This window comes from Suncus etruscus, chromosome 11 (assembly GCF_024139225.1).
Source record: "Suncus etruscus isolate mSunEtr1 chromosome 11, mSunEtr1.pri.cur, whole genome shotgun sequence".
Taxonomy (NCBI): Eukaryota; Metazoa; Chordata; class Mammalia; order Eulipotyphla; family Soricidae; genus Suncus; species Suncus etruscus.
Window position 1 is genome coordinate 25,088,631 of NC_064858.1, and position 23,214 is coordinate 25,111,844.

Below are 23,214 nucleotides of genomic sequence, written 5' to 3' on the forward strand. Positions count from 1 at the left end.
GTGGTTACACTATGATATCAACACCCTAGCTTGTATGCTTTTCGTTTGTTTGTAACACTGCTTCTCAAAAGTACTGGCTTTTAGCTCATGGTCTCAAGATACTTTATCCAGCTATAGCCTATTTGTCACCCCCAAATCCCCATTCCAGCCAGAAGAGAAAGCAGAAGCAGCACAGAACCACAGCTCCTTTTGAAACAGCATTGCTATTTATTTCCGTAATCATTTATTTTGAATATGTTTTCAGGTAACATATTTAAACTTTCCTAATCCTATTTTGTCAGCCAGCTTTCAAGGTTGTTTTTTTATCCTGGTCTCTGGAAGACATCACTTATTGACTGAGCAAACCTCAGATAATTAGAAGTTGAGAAAACAAAGGAAAGGTTCTGTGCTTACACTTATATTCTTCACACAGAGATAACTCCTTCTAACAACTTGATACATACTTTTCCACTACAAAAAGGACATGTATTACAAGTACCTACTTGTAGCCAAATGGGAATGTGAACTATGAAAGACATATGACAGCTATCTTACCTACTACATAACTTATCAGGTATATGAGAGAAAATGATATAGAAGATTATCTAGACCATATATTTTACAAAAACACTCAACTATTTTCTTCCTTATGCCATCTGTGATCCATCAGGCTAGATCAGTTTTGTGTTCCAAAACAATGAACAGTGAAGATTGCTTACAATATTCTTAGTTTAAACAATGCCACATTGTTTTATCCAGTTATTTATTCCAAGTGAATTCCTTAACCAGCTCCATTACCAGGATATCATATTCTTGTTAATTTTATTTGTTTCTTTATGGACATTAAAAAAAAAACAACAACTGCGATATTACCTTTAGAGTTGAATGCTCCCTGAATTGCTCAGAGTAAGATTTGAAGCTCTCAAAACTCTTCTGACTTTAGATATGCATAATAAGCATTAGGGAGACTCATAGTATCAAACAAGTAATTGCCCATTCTTAATAAATCTCTCTAGAACAAAACAAGAGTTTAGGCTGTCTTGGCACTCTCAGTCCCATATCATATTTTCTGTGCTTTTGAGAGTTCATTATACACTATACACCTTAGGCTCTTCTATTCTTTTTTTTTCTTTTTTTTATATATTTTATTTAAACACCTTGATTACATACATGATTGTGTTTGGGTTTCAGTCATGTAAAGAACACCACTCCATCACCAGTGCAACGTTCCCATCACCAATGTCCCAAATCTCCCTCCTCCCCAACCGATCCCTGCCTGTACTCTAGACAGGCTTTCCATTTCCCTCATACATTCTCATTATTAGGACAGTTCAAAATGTAGTTCTTTCTCTAACTAAACTCATCATTCTTTGTGGTGAGCTTCCTGAGGTGAGCTGTAACTTCTAGCTCTTTTCTCTTTTGTGTTTGAAAATTATTATTGCAAGAATGTCTTTCATTTTTCTTAAAACCCATAGATGAGTGAGACCATTCTGCGTTTTTCTCTCTCTCTCTGACTTATTTCACTCACATAATAGATTCCGTGTACATCCATGTATAGGAAAATTTCATGACTTCAGGCTTTTCTATTCTTAAGGTAGCAAGTAGTCTGTTTACTTCATAAGGAGACTATAAAAATTAAATGGGATGAATAGAAGGTATTTCTCAGTTATGGATGACATACTTAGAATTATATACTGTAGTGTATATAAGCCTATTATTAAATATGATATTATGTGATTAGAATGTGTTATCATGGAAAATACTTTTGAAAAGGTTTCATCTAGTTTAAGTTATTCTGACTTTTTGGGTTATTCACATTATTTATACTTAGATGTTTTCTTTATTATACAGAATTCATTAATTAATCTCCAAAATCTTCAAAGACCAATATCTGCCATTCTAGTAGGAAACTCTAAGCAGGAGTTTTCTAAGCAGGAGAATACTCTAAGCAGAAAGCACTGATAAATCTCCAGTAATCTTCAAAGACAAATATGTCATTCGAGTAGAAAACACTAAGAAGGAATCTCTCCAAATGTAGAGACTGCAGAAGCTCCATTACTATGGTTTAGGGACTTTTGTTTTCCACCTACAGTTACATCTTAGGAAGAGGATGGGGTGGCTGTCTGTCAGAGTTTTCATGGACTGAATTGGGGGTAAGGCTAGAAATGGTGTCAGAGAAGAAAATGTTTGCTGAACATAATATAAAAGAAAAGGAAAAAAAAAAGAGTGGGAACAGTTGAATTGGTCTTACGTTTTTCACACAAATGACCCTATTCCAAATTCTAATTATCTTAATCATGTTGGATGCTTTTTGCTGTCCATGAACAACTTCTTAAGTCACAGATGCAAAATCAGGCATAGCAGTCTTAATATAACTCTGAATAAAGAAGCACTTGGTTAATTAATGACTCTTTTTGAGCAGTTTAAAATGAATTATTGTTTAGTAGTTTGAATGATGCCTTAGTAGCAAAGTTGGAGTGCAGAAGGAAAAGAGACTTCTTTGATTCATAGTCACTTTTTCAGGGATAGTCAAATTTCTTCGATAATTAATCTAGGAATTTTTATTGGTGCTAAGATTTATTCAATTTATGTGCAAAGAGGTAAAGGGGAATTGCTAAACCGTCTAATACAGAAATTTCTTTACATTTCCAGAGTATTTTCTTAACGATATAAATCAATCTTTATCTAAACTAGCCAAAGAAATAATTGTTAAGATAGGTTTTTTTTTGATATGCCTCATTATAAAATCAAAAAAAATGTTTACATTTTAAATAATTTCACTGAAAAGATAACCCATAACAAAACAGTTCAGAAATGTTAACAAAGTATTTTCATTAAAAATATCTGTAGGGCCATGGGGCTGGAGAGATAGCATGGAGATAAGGTGTTTGCCTTTCATGCAGAAGGACAGTGGTTCGAATCCTGGCATCCCATATGGTCCCCTGTGCCTGCTAGGGGGCGATTTCTGAGCTTAGAGCCAGGAGTAACCCCTGAGGGCTGCTGGGTGTGACCCAAAAACCAAAACAAAAATATCTGTAGGGCCAAAGATGTAGTACAGAAGATAGGTGTTTATTTTGCACATGACCAACCACAGTTCAATCTTGCCACAACCTGGTTCTTGGTTCACAACCAGGAAGACTACAAAGCCGCAGTTCCTACAGTGTGGATCCCTTTCCTAAAATTTTAAATCTCTGGAAAGTTCAGAGATATTTTTTTCAATTTGTGTTTTTTAGTTACCATCTGACAACTTACCAAAAAATAGGAGCCTCTTTCAGTTTAAAGTATTTCAGATATTAAGACCAGACTATTGAGCAAATCTATGTTACAGATACAAATATACTACTACAGATTGTCTGCATTTGAAACTCCTTACTTACCCGTTTTTTTGAATTTCTTAGGATTTTATTGAGTGATTCAGGGGAATTGTTACTATATTAATTGTACTACATAAAGAAGGAACTATAACATAGTTTATGAATACAAGAAAGAAAAGTTTAAATGCAAATCCAAAGCAATGACTTATCGAAAATCAGCGAGAATGCATATATCAAGAAGGTTGAAAACAAGCTATGTTAGCAGAGATCTGCTGGGTAAGGACCACCATTCACTGTTGTTAAGAATATTCTCTGGTTCGGATTCTAAGGAAACATTATGGGGAATTCTCAAAAAAAAGAGTTACAATAGAGCTTCTATATGATCTGTAAATTTTATTTCTTGGTATCTACCCCAATTAATTTGAAAAGATTACATACATCCATATTAATTGCATTGCTAAGTACAAGAGCCAGAACATGGAAACAACCCAAATGTCCAATACATGCTGAATGAATAAGGAAATTGAAGCATATACACACAAGGGTACATTATACAGCCATAAGAAAATATAAAATGGGCCCAGAGAGATAGTACAGCGGTGTTTGCCTTGCAAGCAGCTGATCCAGGACCAAAGGTGGTTGGTTCGAATCCCGGTGTCCCATATGGTCCCCCCCTGCCTGCCAGGAGCTATTTCTGAGCAGACAGCCAGGAACAACCCCTGAGCACCGCCGGGTATGGCCCAAACCCCCGCCCCCCAAAAAAAAGAAAAGAAAAGAAAATATAAAATCTTGGGGCTGTAGTGATAGTGCAGCGGTAGGGTGTTTGCCTTGCACGTAACCTACACAGGACGGCCCTGGGTTCAATCCCCGTTGTCCCAAGGGGTCACTTCCTTTCCAACCAAGCATTTAATCTGAGGGAAAACATCACATCTGGAAGGTGAGACCATCTGGTTTCTCCACCAATCCAAGGTGCTACAATCAAAGATAATTCCATCCAATGAGTAACAATGTGTATACTGATTGAGGTAGAAACATATAAATCCTGTCATCCCACACATATTATGTTATATGATCTCACTCATTTGTGGTATAGAAAGAGACTAAACAAAAAATAGATAAAAAAAAAAACCCTTAGTCTTACATTACCAAACTTGAATTTCCAAGCATAGGAGGATGGGTCAGAGAGAATGTCATCTATATGTGACAGGAAGAACAGTATAGAGGATCTTGGGTGCTTTGGTGGTAGGGAGGTAGTGTAAATTTGTACATCAAAACTAAAAATGTTAGTACCAGTGTAATCATATTACCAAAACTATAATAGTAAACAGAATATGTGAATTCATGAATGGATACTTCATGGATTTATCTGGTGATTTTGACTTTCCAGAGTCAATTGTGCTTAAAATATTTAGACAACATTTGAGTCTTGAAAGCCCTTTATTAAGTTGAAGCCAAGTTATAGCAAGAGTGATTTGGGGTGGAGGAGGGATGGGGGTTTGGGTTGGGCTCATATCCAGAGGTGTAGTGTGGGGAAATCAAATCAAGTCAGTCATATATGAGGCACTTTCTGCATTCTCTGGTCTTGAGAGTGATTCTTCCATAAATTCTTGTAAAATACTTTATCTAGATAAACAGAACATTTAGCTAGGAAAAGAAAGAAAATGTCAATTAGTTTGGATTTCCAAAAGTTTTCTCCAATTTGAAGCAGTGAAAATTTTGTTTTGTTCATGTTCTTTTTTTTTCTTATTTAACACGTTTATTTCAAGGAGAGAGCCATTTACAGGTGTTTTAATGACCTCATAATGAGTTTCTTCATTAGTAAAAAAATCATTTTGAAATCCATACAATTTAATTTAATTTGTTTTTATTTTGTAGTCTGTGGATCTTGACTGTGGCAGTGCTCAGGGTTTATTCTTTACTTTCTGCTCAGGAATCGCTCCTGGTGGTTTTTGGGTTCCATGCATGATGCTGGAGATAGAACCTTAGTTGGCTACATTCAAGAACTTGAACTCCTGGACCATCTCTCTGGCCCAATGATTTACTTGAAAAGCTTTAAGAGATATAAATTGTTGTAAAATAAAAAAATTATAGTTGATAAATTATGTAACAATATAACTATCATTTGATATATGGAAGACAACTACAGAAAATATCTTCCACATCCTTCTCCAAATCTCTCCCTTCCATGATTATGTTTTTCCTTTTTATTGTTGGTGACTAGTCTAAAACACCATCATTGTTTGAATTAAAGCATGTCTCTGAAAAATGAATTTTTTCTATATCACTATTTACTTAAGTTAGTTTCTTCAAATAAGCTTTTATATGATAATGTCAATAATATATACCTTTTGGAGTAATGAAGATTATATGACATTTTTAGCATACATATTCATTTTATAAATATGGTTGCATATGTTAAAGGTTTTAACCCATTGCTAAAATTAGTAAATAATACTAAACATTATCTATATTTTAGATTAGTAGTAAAGTACTTACTATAAAATCTTTTTAGAACTATTAAAAAGCTGTTTGAGTTTTAAAATGATACTTTTTCAAAACCATGTGTTAAAATACTAACACAAATTATGATTTGGTTTGGTTTGGTTTGGGGGGGCCATCCTGTCTCAATTCATGAGGCTGCTCCCAGAAGTGCTCAGGTAACCAGGTGATGTCAGGGTTCAGACCTGTGAACAATCACCTGAACTACATCTAAACTATGTTCAGTGGCAAAACTGTGGTCTTTTAAAATCTACTTCCAATATCTTTTCACATCATATTGATCATCCAAAATCTTTTCTTGAGAGTCCAAAAGCTCACTTGACTTACTACATGTTTTTTGTAATTATGTTGTCCTCTTTCAGTAAGTATCTTCTCTTCCTTGACACAAAATTGATCTATCTAGAACCCAAATCAGACTATCAATTTTCCAACTTTAGAATTTCCCAGTGACTTACTTAGTGTTGTCTTCTAGGCAAAACCCAGTAATACTCTTGTGGTCTGTCTCTACCAGATTGTTTAGCAGACTAGCTGCTGTTCCCTTCCTGCCTGAGGTTCACTGGGGAGTGTTAAAATAGCCCTGCAGGCTGTGTGACACTGAATAACTGGGAACTCTTTCCAAAGAGGAGATCTCTCACTCCTCTTCCAGCCCAAAGGTGAAAGGAAGTACCTTCCTTCAGAAGTTCCATTCAGAGGGCCCTTTAAACTTTGCTTTGTCCTAGATTCCCACAGAGCTCTTGCCCTGTAAGTCGAGTGGTGAGAGAATGGGTGTCAAATATCCATTTGATGCACTGAGCAACTTTTGCAGTGTTGAGACTCTAACACTTAGAAGACATGGGGAGTAGTTGACAGAATGTCCCTAAATATAATCTTGCAATGAAAGGAACACATTTTGTGGTGGTGGTGTTGGAGGATCCTGCTGGGAGAAGTTCAGGGCAAGTCCTTGCTCACTGCTTAAGGGTCACTCTTGGGAATGTTGAGTGATCCATGTGGTGCCAAGACATCAAGTGAACCCAGGATTCTGCAGACAAAGCATGTGCTCAGACTGTTGACTCTTTTTCAGCCTGAAAACAGAATTTTTAGTTATTCTTTAACAAATGATATTCCTTTGGTTCCTTCCAGATTTAAGTACTATTCCTGTGACTTCCAGAAAGCTTTCTACAACTTTTATTTGCACCACTAGATTGGTTTCCAAGTTCATCTTCTTCATTGAGTATAAACTTTCCTGAGACATTGACTTATGGAATATGCATTTAGATTTTAATTTTCATATTGTCCCATGCACAGAGGAAATGTTATCTAGTAATTTTTGAAGAATTATCACAGAAACAAACAATAAAAGCAATAGAGTACTATAATGGAGTAGTATCCAGATAATCAGCAGATAATATAGTTAGTTTAGGTTTTTTTATCGTAGATAAATATGTTTGTTTTTTATTTATTTTTACTTTTTTCAAACTTCTCACCTTTAATTTTTTAATAATTTTATAATATGACCAATGTGAATTACAAGTCTTTCATATTTTATTTAAGGTACATAGTGACAGTGAATCAGGGCCATTCCCACCACCAGTGTTGTTCTTCCTCCACCCCTGTTCTCAGCATGCATCCAATACCTCCCCCCAAACACCCCCCCCCCCACTGCTAGTGTAACAGGTCCCCTTTGTGTATTGTTTGCTTTTTTATTGTTTTTCACAGCCTTATTCAATTGATTGAAGAAAATATTGTTTTACATAATCCATATTACATAGCATTTAAATTATTTCTTTATAGTGATACCAGAGACATTATCTAATAATTATTTTTATTAATAATTTAATTGGTAACCTTCCACAGGGTTTATTAAGGTAATTAGTAGTAGCAATATCATTTCTATCAAGACACAGCTAAAAGTTGTATTCTAAAAACAACTAATTTCCCCCTGCATATTTTTCAACTTTTTTGAGCAGTTTTAGCTTTGAGTTAGAACTTTCCATACTTGGCTTTGACATAAGAAGCAAATTAAGTTTGGAAAGGCTTAGGGAAAAACTGTTCAAATGGTTAAAACCTTAAGAAAGAGTAAAGGAAAGTACTTTTAACTAGTTGAAAGTCAATTTGAATAACTTACACATAGTTGAACTTTAAAAGTCAGAATTTTCCGTTATCTAATCTTTATAATAAGTACTTCAGGTGGTATTTACAAAATAAACCAGTTGTAACATTTCTCAGTACAGTTAATTGAGGAATAACACAAATAGATGACAGTATTTACTTCACTAAAACACCTTTTTTCCTCCCCAGCAGTTTCTGAATTTCAGATTTTTCATTAAGAACAACACTCGTTCTTATTTGTGAAGTTTTAAAAGTTTTGTATTCAACTTGTTATACGAACACATACGAACAATGAATTTTTATTTGCTCAGTTAAGAATTATAATTGTTATATTGGGCCACAATGACAGTACTTGTTATTTGCTTCATAACTTGGCAAATTTCAAACTCCTCCATAGATATTCTGACCTGAAGATATGGCAGATTATGTATAATGGTTGTAATGACAAGTTTAAACATAAACCTTTTGAACTTAATTAATAGCCTGTTATGGTTAGATTCTTCCATCTTATAAGATATGAATGATTAAAGATGCTAGAATGAACAGTCTTTGTAATTACTGCTACATTGATATATATATATATATATATATATATATATATATATATATATATATATATATATATATATATATATATATATATAGCAAACATTTCATCGGCTTTCTAAGACTGCCTTAACAAATCGCCACAAACTATGTGACTAAGAAAATTTGAGAAATATGTTTTTTTCATGGTCTGGAGGCTGGAATTCCAAGAATAGATTATTAACAAGGTGGCTTTCATTCTGAGGCCACATTCTCTGGCTTGTAGATGTTTCCAGGCTACTCCTGCCTCTGTTCTCAGGAGTCCATATGGTCCTGGGAATCAAACCTGGGTCTTTGGTATATAATGCATGTGTTCATCGATTGATCTATCTTTCTGACCCAATGACCTGCTTTTAACAAAAGTAAAAGTATACAATGGTCTAGTTTTAATTAATGAGCTTATATCTATTTATTACTCATTTTGTTTTTTGGAAATTTGATGCTAGCTTTTTGAAAATGCCCCAAATAGAAATATAAGTTGTCAGTTAAAATTTGTGAGTAAATCTATCTCTATATTAAAGATATGGGTTTAGCTTTAAGATCTTCTACTATTTAACCACTTTGATTTGCATAAAAATTAATTGATATTCACTATTTTTAATTCCAAAATTCTAAAATTTATAAAATTCTTTTTCAAAATTGTATTTCTAGTGTCAGAATTAATACAATCACATATATACATTTATATATATACATTTATATATATATATATATATATATTCTTTTGGTTTGGGTTCACACCTGTGATGCTCAGCAGTTACTTCTGTCTCTGTGCTCAGACATATCTTCTGGCAGGCCCAGGGTACCATATGGGGTGTCAGGAATGGAAGATGGGTCAGCTGCATACAAGGCAAATGTCCTACTCATAATGCTGTCACCCCAGCTTTGTTTATAAATACTTTCAGTGAATATACTGAGTAATTTTCATTTAGATTTTCCATTAAACAACTTTTTTTCACAAATTCGATTTCAAGACAAATTTTTGTTAAAATTGTTTTTGTAGTTATTATTTCAATTATTTGCAATGTTCATATTTCATGCAACTGATAATGTATACAATAGTTTGCAAACTTTTGGGCTCTATGCAAGAACAAAAAGAAAGTTACATCTGGGTTTAGAGAGAGAGAACAGGAGCTAAGGGTTGCTTGTTTTGCATATTAGTCAACCCAGGTTTGACCTAAGAACTCAAAAACAAAAGCAACAAGAAGTAGTTAGAAAAAAATTAAATCTTTTCACTAAAAGGCAAAACTATATTGCATTAAAATGTACAGTATAATCTTCTATACAATATGTATACACATGTATATTATATATCTGTATTTTATAAAATTTATATTATATTAGATATTATAGTATTTTATATATTTTATAGATATATCTGTATTTTATAGATTATAATTAAAACTTTAAGGTTAATTTTAAATTACTGAGACTTTTAAAATTACTAAGATTCTTAAAATAACAAATCTTTGGCAAAAACTATTGTTTTCCTTACGCTGTGCAGATTGAAATTATTTAGTCAAAATAACATTAGTTCATAAAATTATTTAGGTTTCAAAAGGTAGTATTATTAATCAGTGTCTGCATGTGCTATAATATTTTGACCACAAAATGTCAAGTCTTTGACATTTTTATTGGATTGATTATACTGTATTTTATAAACAGTTAGTTGATAAAGATAGCATTTAATTTTTTTTAAATGCATAGAATTTTTTAACCTTTTTTTAGTCCAAAAGATTTTTACAAGGTTATTTGAATAAAGATAGTAACATAGCATTCAAAAGCTGAATTACTTGCCTTACATCTCCAGAGGTTAGTTTGTTCAAAAAAGAATCAAGTTTAGTTAAGTCCCTTTCATAATAAATTTTTTTAGTTTGCTGAGGTGTTGGTGCACTGGTTTGTATGAAGGTTGTTTAGTGTGTGCGGGTGCATTAGAAAGTGGAGCTCTCTGATCAATGTGCACTTTTCCTCCCATTTTCCTAAATACATCATGAAAAAAAAAAAGGGATGAGGTTTCCGCCTTAATTGCTTGTGCCTTTTATTCACATTCCTCTCTCCGCCAGAATTGTGAAAAGAGTGTTAGTAAAAGGCTGCACAATAGAGCTTTTCATTAGGCCTCAGCAAGGCACACAAAAGAAGGCTTTTGGAAGGAGCGAATGCATGAGTTTAATTTGCAGGTGGAGAGTAGATAAAAGGTGCTGACGCCTCTATTATTCTCTTACTTAGGTGACCCTTACCCTGTTCAGCTGATCCCAACTACCATGGCAGCTGCTGCCGCCGCAACACCAGGCTTAGGCCCTCTCCAGCTGCAGGTAAGTCAGGAAACAAGACAGAAGAGACAAAGGTTAGGTAAATATCGAAAACAGCTATTAGCACTTTAGAGCCAGAGAGGACTAACTAGTGAGATTTGTCTCACAGGCTTTGTTTTAGGATTATTGTGTTGTCATCCTCTACCCAATGTTCAGATGTGGAGACCTTCCTAGTTTTAGCCTTGTTTTCTGTGCTAAGGAGAGCTCATTCTACCTTTTCATTGCCTGGTATGATTGAACAAAATGAGCTGCATGTTTACTTTGATTATTGTCTGCTATAATTTGGCCACGGAAAAATGTAATCCTCCTCAGGCTTAAAAGAATAAAAGTCTACAAAATATTTCCAAGCCAGTACTTAGGGATCAAGCACCCTAATAAAACTTTAGTTTTGAGGATCCCAGCTCTAGCAAGGAAGGTCTTTATTTGCCTTGCACACAGTCGACCTGGGGGTTTTGATTTCTGGCACCATAATAAGGTCTTCTAAACCCCAACAGGAATAAGCAGAGCAGAGCCAGGAGTAAGCCATAAACACTGGGTGTGGCCTGAAAAAATATATATGTGAAGATATACATATTGGTTCACAATGGCCAAATATGACTACAGCCCTCTATAGATTCTCATCTCTTTCCTGCTAATGTCAGCTCAGTTGGCTTAATAAGCAAGTATTTAAATGAGCCCAGCATATTCTACACAGGCCAATTCAGATCTGTATAGCCAGCAAACTCCTTGATCCCATAGACTCAAGAATGTCCATGATAACTCTACCAGATGGCCAAGGGATTTTCTATATTTTATGTCTGGGATTGAAAAGAGAATCCATAAAATTGCATTAAAAGTGTCTTTCATTAACTATTGAAATGTCTCACTCAGTCTCTTCCAAGATCTTTTTTTGCTTCTGTTCTTGACTCGACAGTTATATCGCTAATGGGAACAACAGATCAGTTAGCCATAAGATTAATCTTCCTTTCATGAGAGAAGTTTTCTATTTTCCTGTGTGTGAAAGACACAGTATGCCTGTGAAGCCAAACAGAAAGCAGGTTAGCAATAAAATGCAAGTGTATTCCTGAAAGTGTATTGTCACGATAGCTGATTCATCTCCAAGGAAAAGGACAGTTTTATGTCAGAGCATCAAGAGCAACTGTGTCTGTGTGAGCCTGGGACATTGTCCAAGGCTCTAGAGAGTTGTTGAAAAACCAGGTGTGAACCCCAGGAGGATCACAGGACTAGCTAAGCCCCACTGTGTTCCACAGAGGTTAATCATATTCGATCCTCATCTACCTTTTCTGTGAAAAGCTCCAGTGTGAGTGTCTGTTTCTTTGAGCTGGAAATACCTTGGGAAATGTTGGAGCCATGGGGACAATAAAGTAACGTGGCATCTGAGAAATAACTGCAAGACAAAATAATGCCCCTAAGAGGTCAAGTTAAAGAGTAGTGAAATCAAAAGACAGCTTTCCAGCAGTAGCTGCAAAGGTGGGAAATGGGAATTTTACAGATTTAAGATGTCGGTTTTCAAAGCAAGTTAGACATTCTCATTTTCCCTTACCACTGGATTAGAAAGGGAACTGGGAGGGTGGCCTTAGGTATCCACGATTTCATTGCAGGATTTGAGTAATAAGTAACTTTTAGGCAGCAATGAAATGTCTTTTCCTACAGAGATCATCTTAAAGTACTTGACACAAATTCAATATATGTACCAGATTCTCTTGAAACGTACATTTATTCTATATATTACACCTATATAGACAAGTATATGCATAGAGATAGTACTTATTTATCAAAAGTCAAGAAATAAAGAGACCAAACATTTTTACATCTAAGGAAAATAGAATAGGTCCACTTCAAAGAGAAACCAGATTCTCTGTCATGCCATGTATTTGAATCTGTTTTTATCTGAGAATCAATATTAATCACGAAGGAAAAAAAAGTGTGTATGTGTTTTAAATGTTTTGATTATGGTTAATGGCTTACCTGAGTTTCAAATTATTATTTTTCTTGTTATACTACAAGACCAAGTTGGTCTAGAAGCCTATACCAACTTCTCCACTCAGTTCTCACACTATACTTTGGTGGCTTTTCTCAGCAATTTCAGAGGCCCATAGTACTTTCCCTTCTCTTTCTTTCTCTCTCTTTATCTTTCTCTGTCTCTCTCATCTCTCTCAGTCTCTCTCATCTCTCTGTTTCTCTCTGTCTCTGTCTCTGTCTGTCTCTCTCTCTCTCTCTTTGAGGAAGGGCAAGTGCTCACACCTCGAGGTGCTCAGAATCACTCCTTATGGTGTGCTAGGACTGTGCCTTGCTCAGGAGTGACACTGGGGCTCTTGCATTTGAAGTATGGCCTCCAGCTTTCTGAACTCTCTCCTCCAGCCCCCTCCTCTTGTTATAGAATTTTCCCCCAATAGAATAGATGAAACTTGAGGAGATGATGCTAACTGAAATGAGAAAGTGACAGACAATTACCAGATGGCGTCCCTCCTATGTGGAATATGAATTACTAAGGTAAACCATCTGGTGAATAAACAATAAAACTCTTAGACTTTGCAAAAACTACTGTGGTTTCCAAAGTGAATGGGAAAGTGGGGTGGGAGGAATTGGGTAAGATTGATATCTTGTTGATAATGACTTGATTGATACTAGAACTTAGAGGACAAGTTTACTGAGTCATACATTAATTCTATACATTATATCCTTGAAGTTTTGTAGTATTGCAATCAGTTACAAATCAGTTTTTAAAATTTCAACACGATATTTTCTTTACAAACAACTTAGGTGGGACAGAGAAAGACTGCCACATTGCCTTGTTAAAATATGTATATTAATATGGATAGAATGACCCTTACGGACCTCAGATAAATCTGAGATCTGAGATGTTTGGTCTCAGTGGGGTTTAATGTTTGCACCATCTTAATCTTCTTTTGCTTCTAATGCTATTATTTCATGTTTCTTGATAAAATAATAATATGCATTAAAACATCCAATCACTATATGTTTTAGGGCCAATTAAATAATCTCTTGTTTAAACAAATCATTTTTATTATGCGTTCTTATTTTTTATAAAGAAAGAACATAATCTGGGTAATGGATATACAACAAACAACATTAACATGTGCCAAAGCAGATTTTACTTTTGGATTTTATAATGAACTATACTTCTGCATATAGAATTACTTAGCTGAGCTTCAGATCAGTTTGGTCAGTTAGTTATCTACAGATATTAGAAACAGAGTGTAACAGAGAAAGCCACTATTGCTTTCCAGCCCCCCTCTCACCTGACCTTTCTTTGCTGTTGCAAATGCCACCATTCCACCTATTGCCTAAGCCAACAATATGACAACTATTCTTCAGTCCTTTTCCTCCCTCTTCTTCCACATGTCTTCTTTTACTGACTGTTCAGATCACCATCTGAATACATCCATTTTTACCATAGTTATAAACCTTCTGGGCTAGGATGCCCTCATCACTTCTGACACCACTCTAGCCCCTAAAAAGAACGAATCTTTCTGTTGTCACTCCCCTACTTCGAAACATGCTCTCACTTGGTATATATTAATTTGAACTGACCACTCTGATGTTATAAATCTGGTTCAGGCATTGCTCTCTGCAGAGTCCTTTGATGATTTTCTGGTATTCTCAACTTCCCTTGTCTGCTTTTGCTTTATATGTGCTGTTTCCTTTCCCAAGTATCCCTTTTTAAAATTTTTTCTCAAGCCAACTCTTACTTATCTTTGAGATTGAAAAAATAAAGAAGAGTGGTATTCAGTTTATGACAGAAACCCAACTACAAACATGCTTGTAATCATGGTACTTAAATAAAAATTATAAAAAAAAGGTAAAGCATCAGGTTTTTATTTTTTTAAATGATGTCCTTGTTCTTAAATTTGGATTAATAAAGTCTGATACATAACAAAAGTGCTCTGTATTTCACCCATTGCAGTAATAGAATATATTTTAAGTCATAGATTTTTCTCCCAAATGCCAAAATCCATGAAGTCACCGACTCACCAGCATTTTCATTTAACCAAGTACTTAAAATATTTTATAGACTCAATAAATGCTTATTAAGTGAAAGGATGAGGAGTGAATTTTAACATTCATTACATTCATTTTAACATTAATTTTAACTTATTAAGCTGCCTATTTATTTCACTCAAATATTTATTGTTTCATAATATTGGAATTAAAATAAATGTAAATGATTAGTTTGCTTTAGAAATTAATTTTTTTCCTTAAAATATGATAAAAATGCAAATGTCCAAGTTTTCTTGACCCATGTAAGCAAAATGTTTTAAGTCTGAATTTAGTAGTACATTGAAATTGTTTAAGAAAAAGGTTTATATTTAATTAAACAGAACATATTTAAAATCATTCTATATATATATATATATATATATATATATAGTGCCATTTTTGCATTTGAAAACTGGGAGGGGAATGACATAGAGATATTATAGGCATCAGGTGCTTGCATTCAGCTGCTTCCAATTCAATCCTCTGCAGCAGCTGGTCTTCTAAAGTACTGTCAGAGCTACTCATGAGCCACAGGAGTCCCTGGGCACCATGTATCAAAGCTCTCACTTAAAAATATAAAATAGGGAGTAATAGTGCAGCGGGTAAGATACTTGCCTTGCATGTGTCTGACACAACTTTGATCCTGGCATCCCACATAGTCCCCTGAATCTATCAGTGATAATTCCTGAGAGCAGAGCAAGGAGCAATCTTTGAGCACCTTCAGGTGTGACCAAAAAAAAAATTTTTTTTTTTGTATTTGGGTCACACCCAGCAGTGTTCAGGGGTTCCTCCTGGCTCTATGCTCAGAAATCGCCCCTGGCAGGCACAGGGGACCATATGGGATGTCGGGATTCGAACCACTGTCCTCCTGCATGCAAGGCAAGCACCTTACCTCCATGCTATCTCTCCGGCCCCTTGACCAAAAATTCTTTATTAAAAATTTATTTGTAAAGGGGACAGAGTGATAGCACAGCAGTAGGGCATTTGCCTTGCATGTAGCTGACCCAGCACAGACCTGGGCTCGATCCCCGGCATCCTATATGGGTCCCCCAAGCCAGGAGCAATTTTTGAATGCAAAGCTAGGAGTAACTCTGGCATCACTGGGTGTGGCCAATTCCCTTCCCTCCCAAGAAAACGCCCAAATATTTGTAAAATACTTTTCTCTTCTCCATCTATTTCAAACTCCTCACTATCACTTAAACTTTACTATCACTTACCTTAACAGGCATCATTCCTCCTGGTGTATTCTATTAGCAGACCTTTTATCTAGAATCCTCTTACCTTTATTTGGAAAGCTGATGGTCTCGGCTCATTTAATAATTTGCTCTAACATTATCTCTCTGAGACTGACTATCCAACCTATTTGAAATCATAACATTTCTAGAGATATTTTTCTTGCTTTTCTCACTATTCTGCCTTTTTCTGTTGCAATACGCATCTCAAGCATTTTATGATTCTTATGATCTCTTATCTTGCTTGTTCCAGAGTCTGTAATTACTGCTTCTTTCCTTCTTTCCTCTTTCCTTCTTTCCTTCCTTCCTTCCTTGACTTCTTTCTTTCTTTCTTTCTTTCTTTCTTTCTTTCTTTCTTTCTTTCTTTCTTTCTTTCTTTCTTTCTTTCTTTCTTTCTTTCTTTCTTTCTTTCTTTCTTTCTTTCTTTCTTTCTTTCTTTCTTTCTTTCTTTCTTTCTTTCTTTCTTTCTTTCTTTCTTTCTTTCTCTCTTTCTTTCTTTCTCCCTTTCTTTCTCTCTCTCTTTCTTTCTTTCTCTCTTTCTTTCTTTCTTTCTTTCTTTCTTTCTTTCTTTCTTTCTTTCTTTCTTTCTTTCTTTCTTTCTTTCTTTCTTTCTTTCTTTCTTTCTTTCTTTCTCCCTTTCTTTCTCTCTCTCTCTTTCTTTCTTTCTTTCTTTCTTTCTTTCTTTCTTTCTTTCTTTCTTTCTTTCTTTCTTTCTTTCTTTCTTTCTTTCTTTCTTTCTTTCTTTCTTTATTTATTTATTTCTTTCTTTCTTTCTTTCTTTCTCCTTCTCTCCCTCCCTCCTTCCTTCCTCCCTCCTTCCTCCCTCCCTCCTTCCTCCCTCCCTCCTTCTTTCCTCCCTCTCTCCCTCCCTCCCTCCCTCCTTCCTTCCTTCCTTCCTTCCTTCCTTCCTTCCTTCCTTCCTTCCTTCCTTCCTTCCTACCTTCTTTCTTTTTTTTGTTTTTGGGCACACCTGTTGGGGCACTCTGGGGTCACTCTTGGCCCTGTACTCAGAAACCATTTCTGGTAGGTTTGGGAACCATTTAGGGTGCCAGGTGTTGAACCCAGGACAGCTGCATGCAAGGCAAATGCCCTACCTGCTATGCTCTGGTTCTAGCCCCACTACTGCTATTTTTGTTTTTGTGTTTAACAAAGTTCTCATGTACTCAGAAGAATGACTAGTAAATAGAAGGAATCTATTTTATAACTATGAAGTGAAAGCAACTAATGGTCTAATGATGAATCATTGTAATTTTTCATCAAGTAACAAAAGTAAATATGTGACTACTGGAATAAGTGGAACTAATTTACCAATCAGGAAATTTTATATTTTCTCAGCTTCTATTGGCAGAGTCTTCATATGTGTGAAACCATTAGATCTCTCTTTCCTATTATGATCATTTTGGACTGCTGCATACCATATTCACTTTTCTGTATAAATTGTACAGATTATACAATTTTGCTAAAATCAGTATTTACACTTAAAAAAAGTACCAAACTTTTGACATTAGATCATTTCTTCATTGTAAATTGTATGCATAGATATACATAAGAATATGAAGTGAGGGGTGTACTTTTCATTAAGTATGACTTACCTTGTCATTATTACAATAAAGACATTTATTTATAAATAACGAAACAATGTATTGTCAATGAGGCAACTCAGCAATAAGCAATCTCACATATTTCTTTTCTCTTTTCCTTTTCCTTGGCCTATTACTCCCAAGAGCCAAAGATGCTTTGGACACTTATTAAACTAATGTCACTTTATGTGCTAATTTATAAGAGAAGTCAATTTATCTTCATAGTATTGTTAGACATTGAACGTATCTACTTAAGGAAAATAGGTATAATTTGAATTTTCTAGACAATTGTGACTAGGAAAGATAAACTTAATGAATCTACTATTTCTATTGACCAAAACTAAATATACCAATAGTCCACTTAACGTTATATTTCCTATTTATTGTTGTTTAATTCAATTTGGCTTAGTAGGAATCATCCATTTTTTAATAGCTATCATTCCAGTGCCATATATCACTTCTGTTATTTTTTAAACTAGGCTTCTAAGATGTGAAATTGGAAGTGAAAACTTATTCACTTATTTCTCATTTTATAAATACTTTACCTGCATAGGCCAAAAATTGGTTGTCACCTGTTCTACCTTATAGGATTCAAAAATGTCTTCTCCAACCAATGATTAATTAGGGATAAGCAAAAAAAAAAGAAAAAAAAGAATCCAAATTCTTTTTTCGGTGGTCATATTTTATTCAAAGAAAGCAAGTAGCATTCACAAATGAATAGTACGGAATTATTCTGCATGTTAATCATTTGCATGGGATTATTAGAAAACATAACATTTTAGGAATAAAGTCTTAGGAATAAAATTTACAAGTTACAAATGACATTCCATGGAGCTCTAGTTCTGGAATCCACTAACGTCGATGACTTGTATTCCTGGTAGAGGAAATAACAGGTGACCTGTGATCATACTAGAGAATGTATCATACAAAGTATTCACTGAAATCAATCTTTTTTTTATAGCTATCAAAGCTCCTTGGAATCATATCATAAATGGCATAAGCTTCTTTCTGATAGAGTAACATCAAGGTAGATGTGGATGAAAAACTGAAGTTCATGTTTTTATCAGCCTCCTGCCAGTCTCTGAAGGAGGTCAATAATTACGACAGGACACAGATAAATGCTTCATATTTCCCAGAGCACCACAAATGACTGAGCATGGCTGTAAGAGTCTGACCAAGAGAAAGCCCCAGAAAATCAATAAAAAAAATTAACCATACGGAAAGGACTAGACAGGAGGGTTTTTATTGAAAGAATAAGTTATAAAAAAAGAAATGCATCTTCACCTACCTTTATACTCTACTTTCAACTCAAATTTTAAGTCATTGTCATTTTCATACAGAATTAAAATGATCAATTCCTCGTTTCTGTCATAACTCAGTGGTGCTGTTTGCTGTCAGACTGTCTGCCTGAGTGAGTTTTCTTGCAGGTTAACAGGATGAATTCTCTTTTTCTCCCTTCCACCCTAAGCCTGTAGAACAGACAGACAGAGCACACATATGATTAATAAAGCACAGCTGCAAGTGTGAATCATTTGCATACGTATTAATAGAGGCAAAAAACCCCCAACAACAATTAAATTATAGAGACTTTCTGCATACTAAAGAACATATGCAAATAGGCCTGAAAACCATACAGCCAACGTTTTCTCTGACTTTTCCAAGTCTGTACAGACTAGAGTCAGATCCCAGCAGTTTTCAAGACTCTCCATGAGGGAAGAACTTGCTAGGAACTTTCTCCATACTAATTACCGCCCTTGGGTTCCCAAAGATGCTTGACATTTGGACAATGGAGACAGTGTAATCAGTGTCTTTTTTCAAGCTATTTCTGTATTTCCTTGTTTCCAGCAGCTTTATGATGTCCCATTACATGCTAACAGAAATGTCAACACACATAAGCTTTTTCATTGTACCCATTTTAATTGTAAGTAAATAATCAGATACATGGTAAACTCTTAAATTGTATGTAAAGTTCTATTGTTGCCTATTTAACGGTGAAAGATTTGCTCTTGACAAGTCTATACCTATTTCCCAATGATGTTCTGTGTTTCCTTAATCAGAACGTGGTTAGGTTATTTGAAAATGTTTCTGGGTTAATTACTGCACATAAAGGGATTGCTAGGCTCAAGGCCAACAGTAGATGCAATCTAACAAACAGTATCAATTTACTGATCTTATGAAGGTATAGTTTTTGTACTTTATCAAGAAAAATATACTATACTATATTCTTTTTAGCTGTAGATAAGTAGAGAGAACTATGCCTTTTGATTTAGAGTGCATTTATATCAGACATTTCTTTCAACCTACTTTTCAGTTTAGATTATGTTGTTATAATTATTATTTAACTTACTGAAAGAATGTTTTATGATGAATTCATACATGGCATCATGATGTGAACTGTTATATATAATGTAAAATTTTATGTCAGTGAACTTTATTGCCTTATTATGAGCAATAGAAATCCTGAGCCCAAGGAATCCAAATGAGGACAAAACTCCTATAAGAGAAATGAACTTTCTATTATTTTTCTTTCTTTTCTTCCCTCTCTGTCAATTCTATCCCTCTTTTTTTCTCCTTTTCTTTTGCTCTTTTTCCTTCTTTATTATTCTTTTAATTTGTCTTCTCATTTTTCTATCTCCACAAAGATGATGAGTTTTATCTATTACTTGTATGATTACGTCTCAATGCTACAACAGAAACATGTAAATTGTGTTACATACAACATGTTAACATAGGGTTGATGTATTTTGTAACTGATGTATACAGAAAATTTCATCTCAGTAAGGGATAATTAGAGGGAGGATAATGTTTTATTGTATTAAGGCATTATAAGAAGATTAGTAGTTGAAAAGGCCCTATTACTTAATGAGCAACAATAGTGTAATGATTATAAGGGTGATACCTGTAACCATCTGTACCTTAAATTACAGTTCTACTATTTATTCCCATTGATTCTAGGTAATTTATTTCACCTCTCCATGATTTTGCTATAAAATGTTTATATATCTGATTATGGATTAAATTAGATCATACACATAAAGTACTTAGAGAATTGTAAATATTATTTACTAAATAAAAAGATAAAAGTATTTTGTGTTAATAACTAATTAGCTGGAATTAAAATAAGTTAAGTGCTTAAAAGTCCTATCAAAAATTAGGACAGAGATGACTTTTCTTATGTAGATTTACTTTATGGAGGAGCAAATTAGCACATTGAGACAAGTTGTTTTATTTATGAGAGCATTTGGTTGTCTCTGTGGTATAACTAAGTGACTCTATTGGAGGAAATGCATTTTTTTAATTCCTCTTTCAAGTACTCTGAACACTTGGAATTTCTGTTCTGGTTTTTGCTATTGCTCATTCTTTCATTATTAGGACCCGTAAAGTAAAGATAATACTTTCTTTAAAGTTCCTCTTTTCCATGGGTATAGTCACTTTGTCTTTATGAGGAGGTACCTATGAGTCATCTAAAAAAATATCTTGTACACTTTAAAATAGCCTATTTTGGGGCTAGAGCACAGCGGTAGGGCATTTGCCTTGCACACAGTCTATCCAGGACAGACGGTGGTTCAATCTCAGCATCCCATGTGGTCCCCCAAGCCAGGAGTGATTTCTGAGTGCATAGCCAGGAGTAACCCTTGAGCATCACTGGGTGTGGCCCAAAAACCAAAAAACCCCACAAAGAACTATTTTTACAAAGGCATTTAAAATATAATATGCAATTTATTAAATAATTTAGAAAATCCTCTCAGGTATAACTCTTCAGAGCTCATCTTTCTAAGTATACTCAGACATATCATTTATCTTAGCTTATTCCTTTATTGTTTGTAGCTAAATTATTTCTCATATAAATTTAAGACAAATTATAGGCAATTTATTATTCCTATAAAGAAAATTCTGTAAGTTTCACACTTTGATGTGTACAAAATATTTTTATAGACCTTGTAGTATTCTGAAATTGTTACTTATGTGTCAATTGTTATATATATATTTGTTATATATATTTTTATATATTTATTTGTGTGTATGTATATATATCTTGGAGAATCATGTGTTTGGTCCACACCCAACACTACGCAGAGATAATTTCCAGCAGCATTCAGGTTACCTGCAGTGTTACTAACATGGTTTTGGCTTTATGCAATGCAAGTGCCTTAATTCATATAATTATTTCTCTGATCCCAAATATATATATCTATTTTATAAGCTATTACACTAAGCACCATTATAAATGCAGAGATAAATTAGTTAAGAATCCGTGATGAATTAATAGAGGAGCTTGAGATTTAAGCATTTCTGTCTTCTGAAATGGAAAAGACCACAGAGATCACAGTTGACTCAAACTATTCTCAGGATCAAGTGACTCTAGCACCCCCAAACCTAACCAATGATGTTTACTTGATTTCGACATTGAGGTCTTCAAACTCTAATAGATTGAAAGATTCTGCCTGTGAGGCAAAATTTACAGCCATTCTTCTATTCCAGATCTTTAATTTATTTTATAGATGAAATCCATATAGCTGAGTAGTGACCTAGCTAACTCAAAGAGTAACAGAAATGCACTCAGAATCTTAGCCAATGAAAGCTGAATTTAGCTTCTCCCCATTGGAAATAAATATATACATTCATGTATAATATTTTATGTTGTTTTGTGTAAAAGAAGGGAACCAAATTGCTGGTTCTGCATTTGATTATTTGGAATAAGTAAAACAATAGGTTGGATTTGCATGCTAGTAACAATCACAACCTTTTGAATTGCTTTCATTTTGCTGAGTTCAATGACTGTGCTGTGCAAATTAATTCTTTTGTGAAAAGCTATTGAAAGATCAAGGAATTCAGAAAACAAAAAACAGAAGCATGCTGTTTCATATCTAATTGTTCATAGAAGGTTCAAAGTAAAACTGTTTACATCTCAAGTTTTGTTGATATCTTATTTGTGTCTTAGAAGAAAGCTAGTATTCAAGGATCATTATAGAATCATGCAGATAAAGCTTTGCAGTCATGAATGAACTTTTCTGAAAGAGGAAGCCCAAGTAGAACAACCACTTAGAATTTTAAGCTGTTTGGTTGGCAATACGTCTTTAGGAGTCTCCCAAATAGAATCGTGTTTAATTCTGATTTCTTCAGATAAAAAACTCACAGGCAGGTATCCTAAAGAGTTTTTAGTTCTAGTAAGACATATATCTCTGTAGCACCACTAGGAATGACTTCTGGTCATTCTTGGGCCCAGAAGCAAATGTACCCCATGAATATGAACTTCTGGATATTGTCCCCCACCCAAAGAAACAAACAAACAAGACAAAACAAATAACAACAAAAATGTTAAGGCAGCTCGTTTCAATTTTCTGTTTTCTGTGGCAGTTGCTTAGTACTGTCTTGCCAAGGTGAGAGCAGGAAAAAAAGGGAGGATAATAAGGAGATTTCTTATTTTATCTTTAATCCTAACCATTTCTTTAATGTTATATTTATGACTATATTTTTGGACCACACACAATGGTGCTCAGTAAACAGGGTCAAGGCTCATATTAGGCAAGCATCTAAACTATTACTAACTCTCTGGACCAATATTATTCTTCTCTTACTCCTCTGCTTTTTGACAGAGGAAATGGGTAGGAAGAATGGAGGAGCA

At 34.5% G+C, this 23,214-nt stretch overlaps 1 protein-coding gene across 1 annotated transcript in view; it reads left to right on the forward strand.

Annotated features, from left to right (window-relative positions):
* Positions 1 to 23,214, forward strand: part of SOX5 (SRY-box transcription factor 5) — a 456,537-nt gene that overhangs the window by 334,192 nt on the left and 99,131 nt on the right. Inside the window, exon 8 of the mRNA XM_049783803.1 lies at positions 10,692 to 10,777. Coding sequence (XP_049639760.1) covers positions 10,692 to 10,777 — 86 coding nt within the window. The remainder of the gene's footprint in view (positions 1 to 10,691; positions 10,778 to 23,214) is intronic.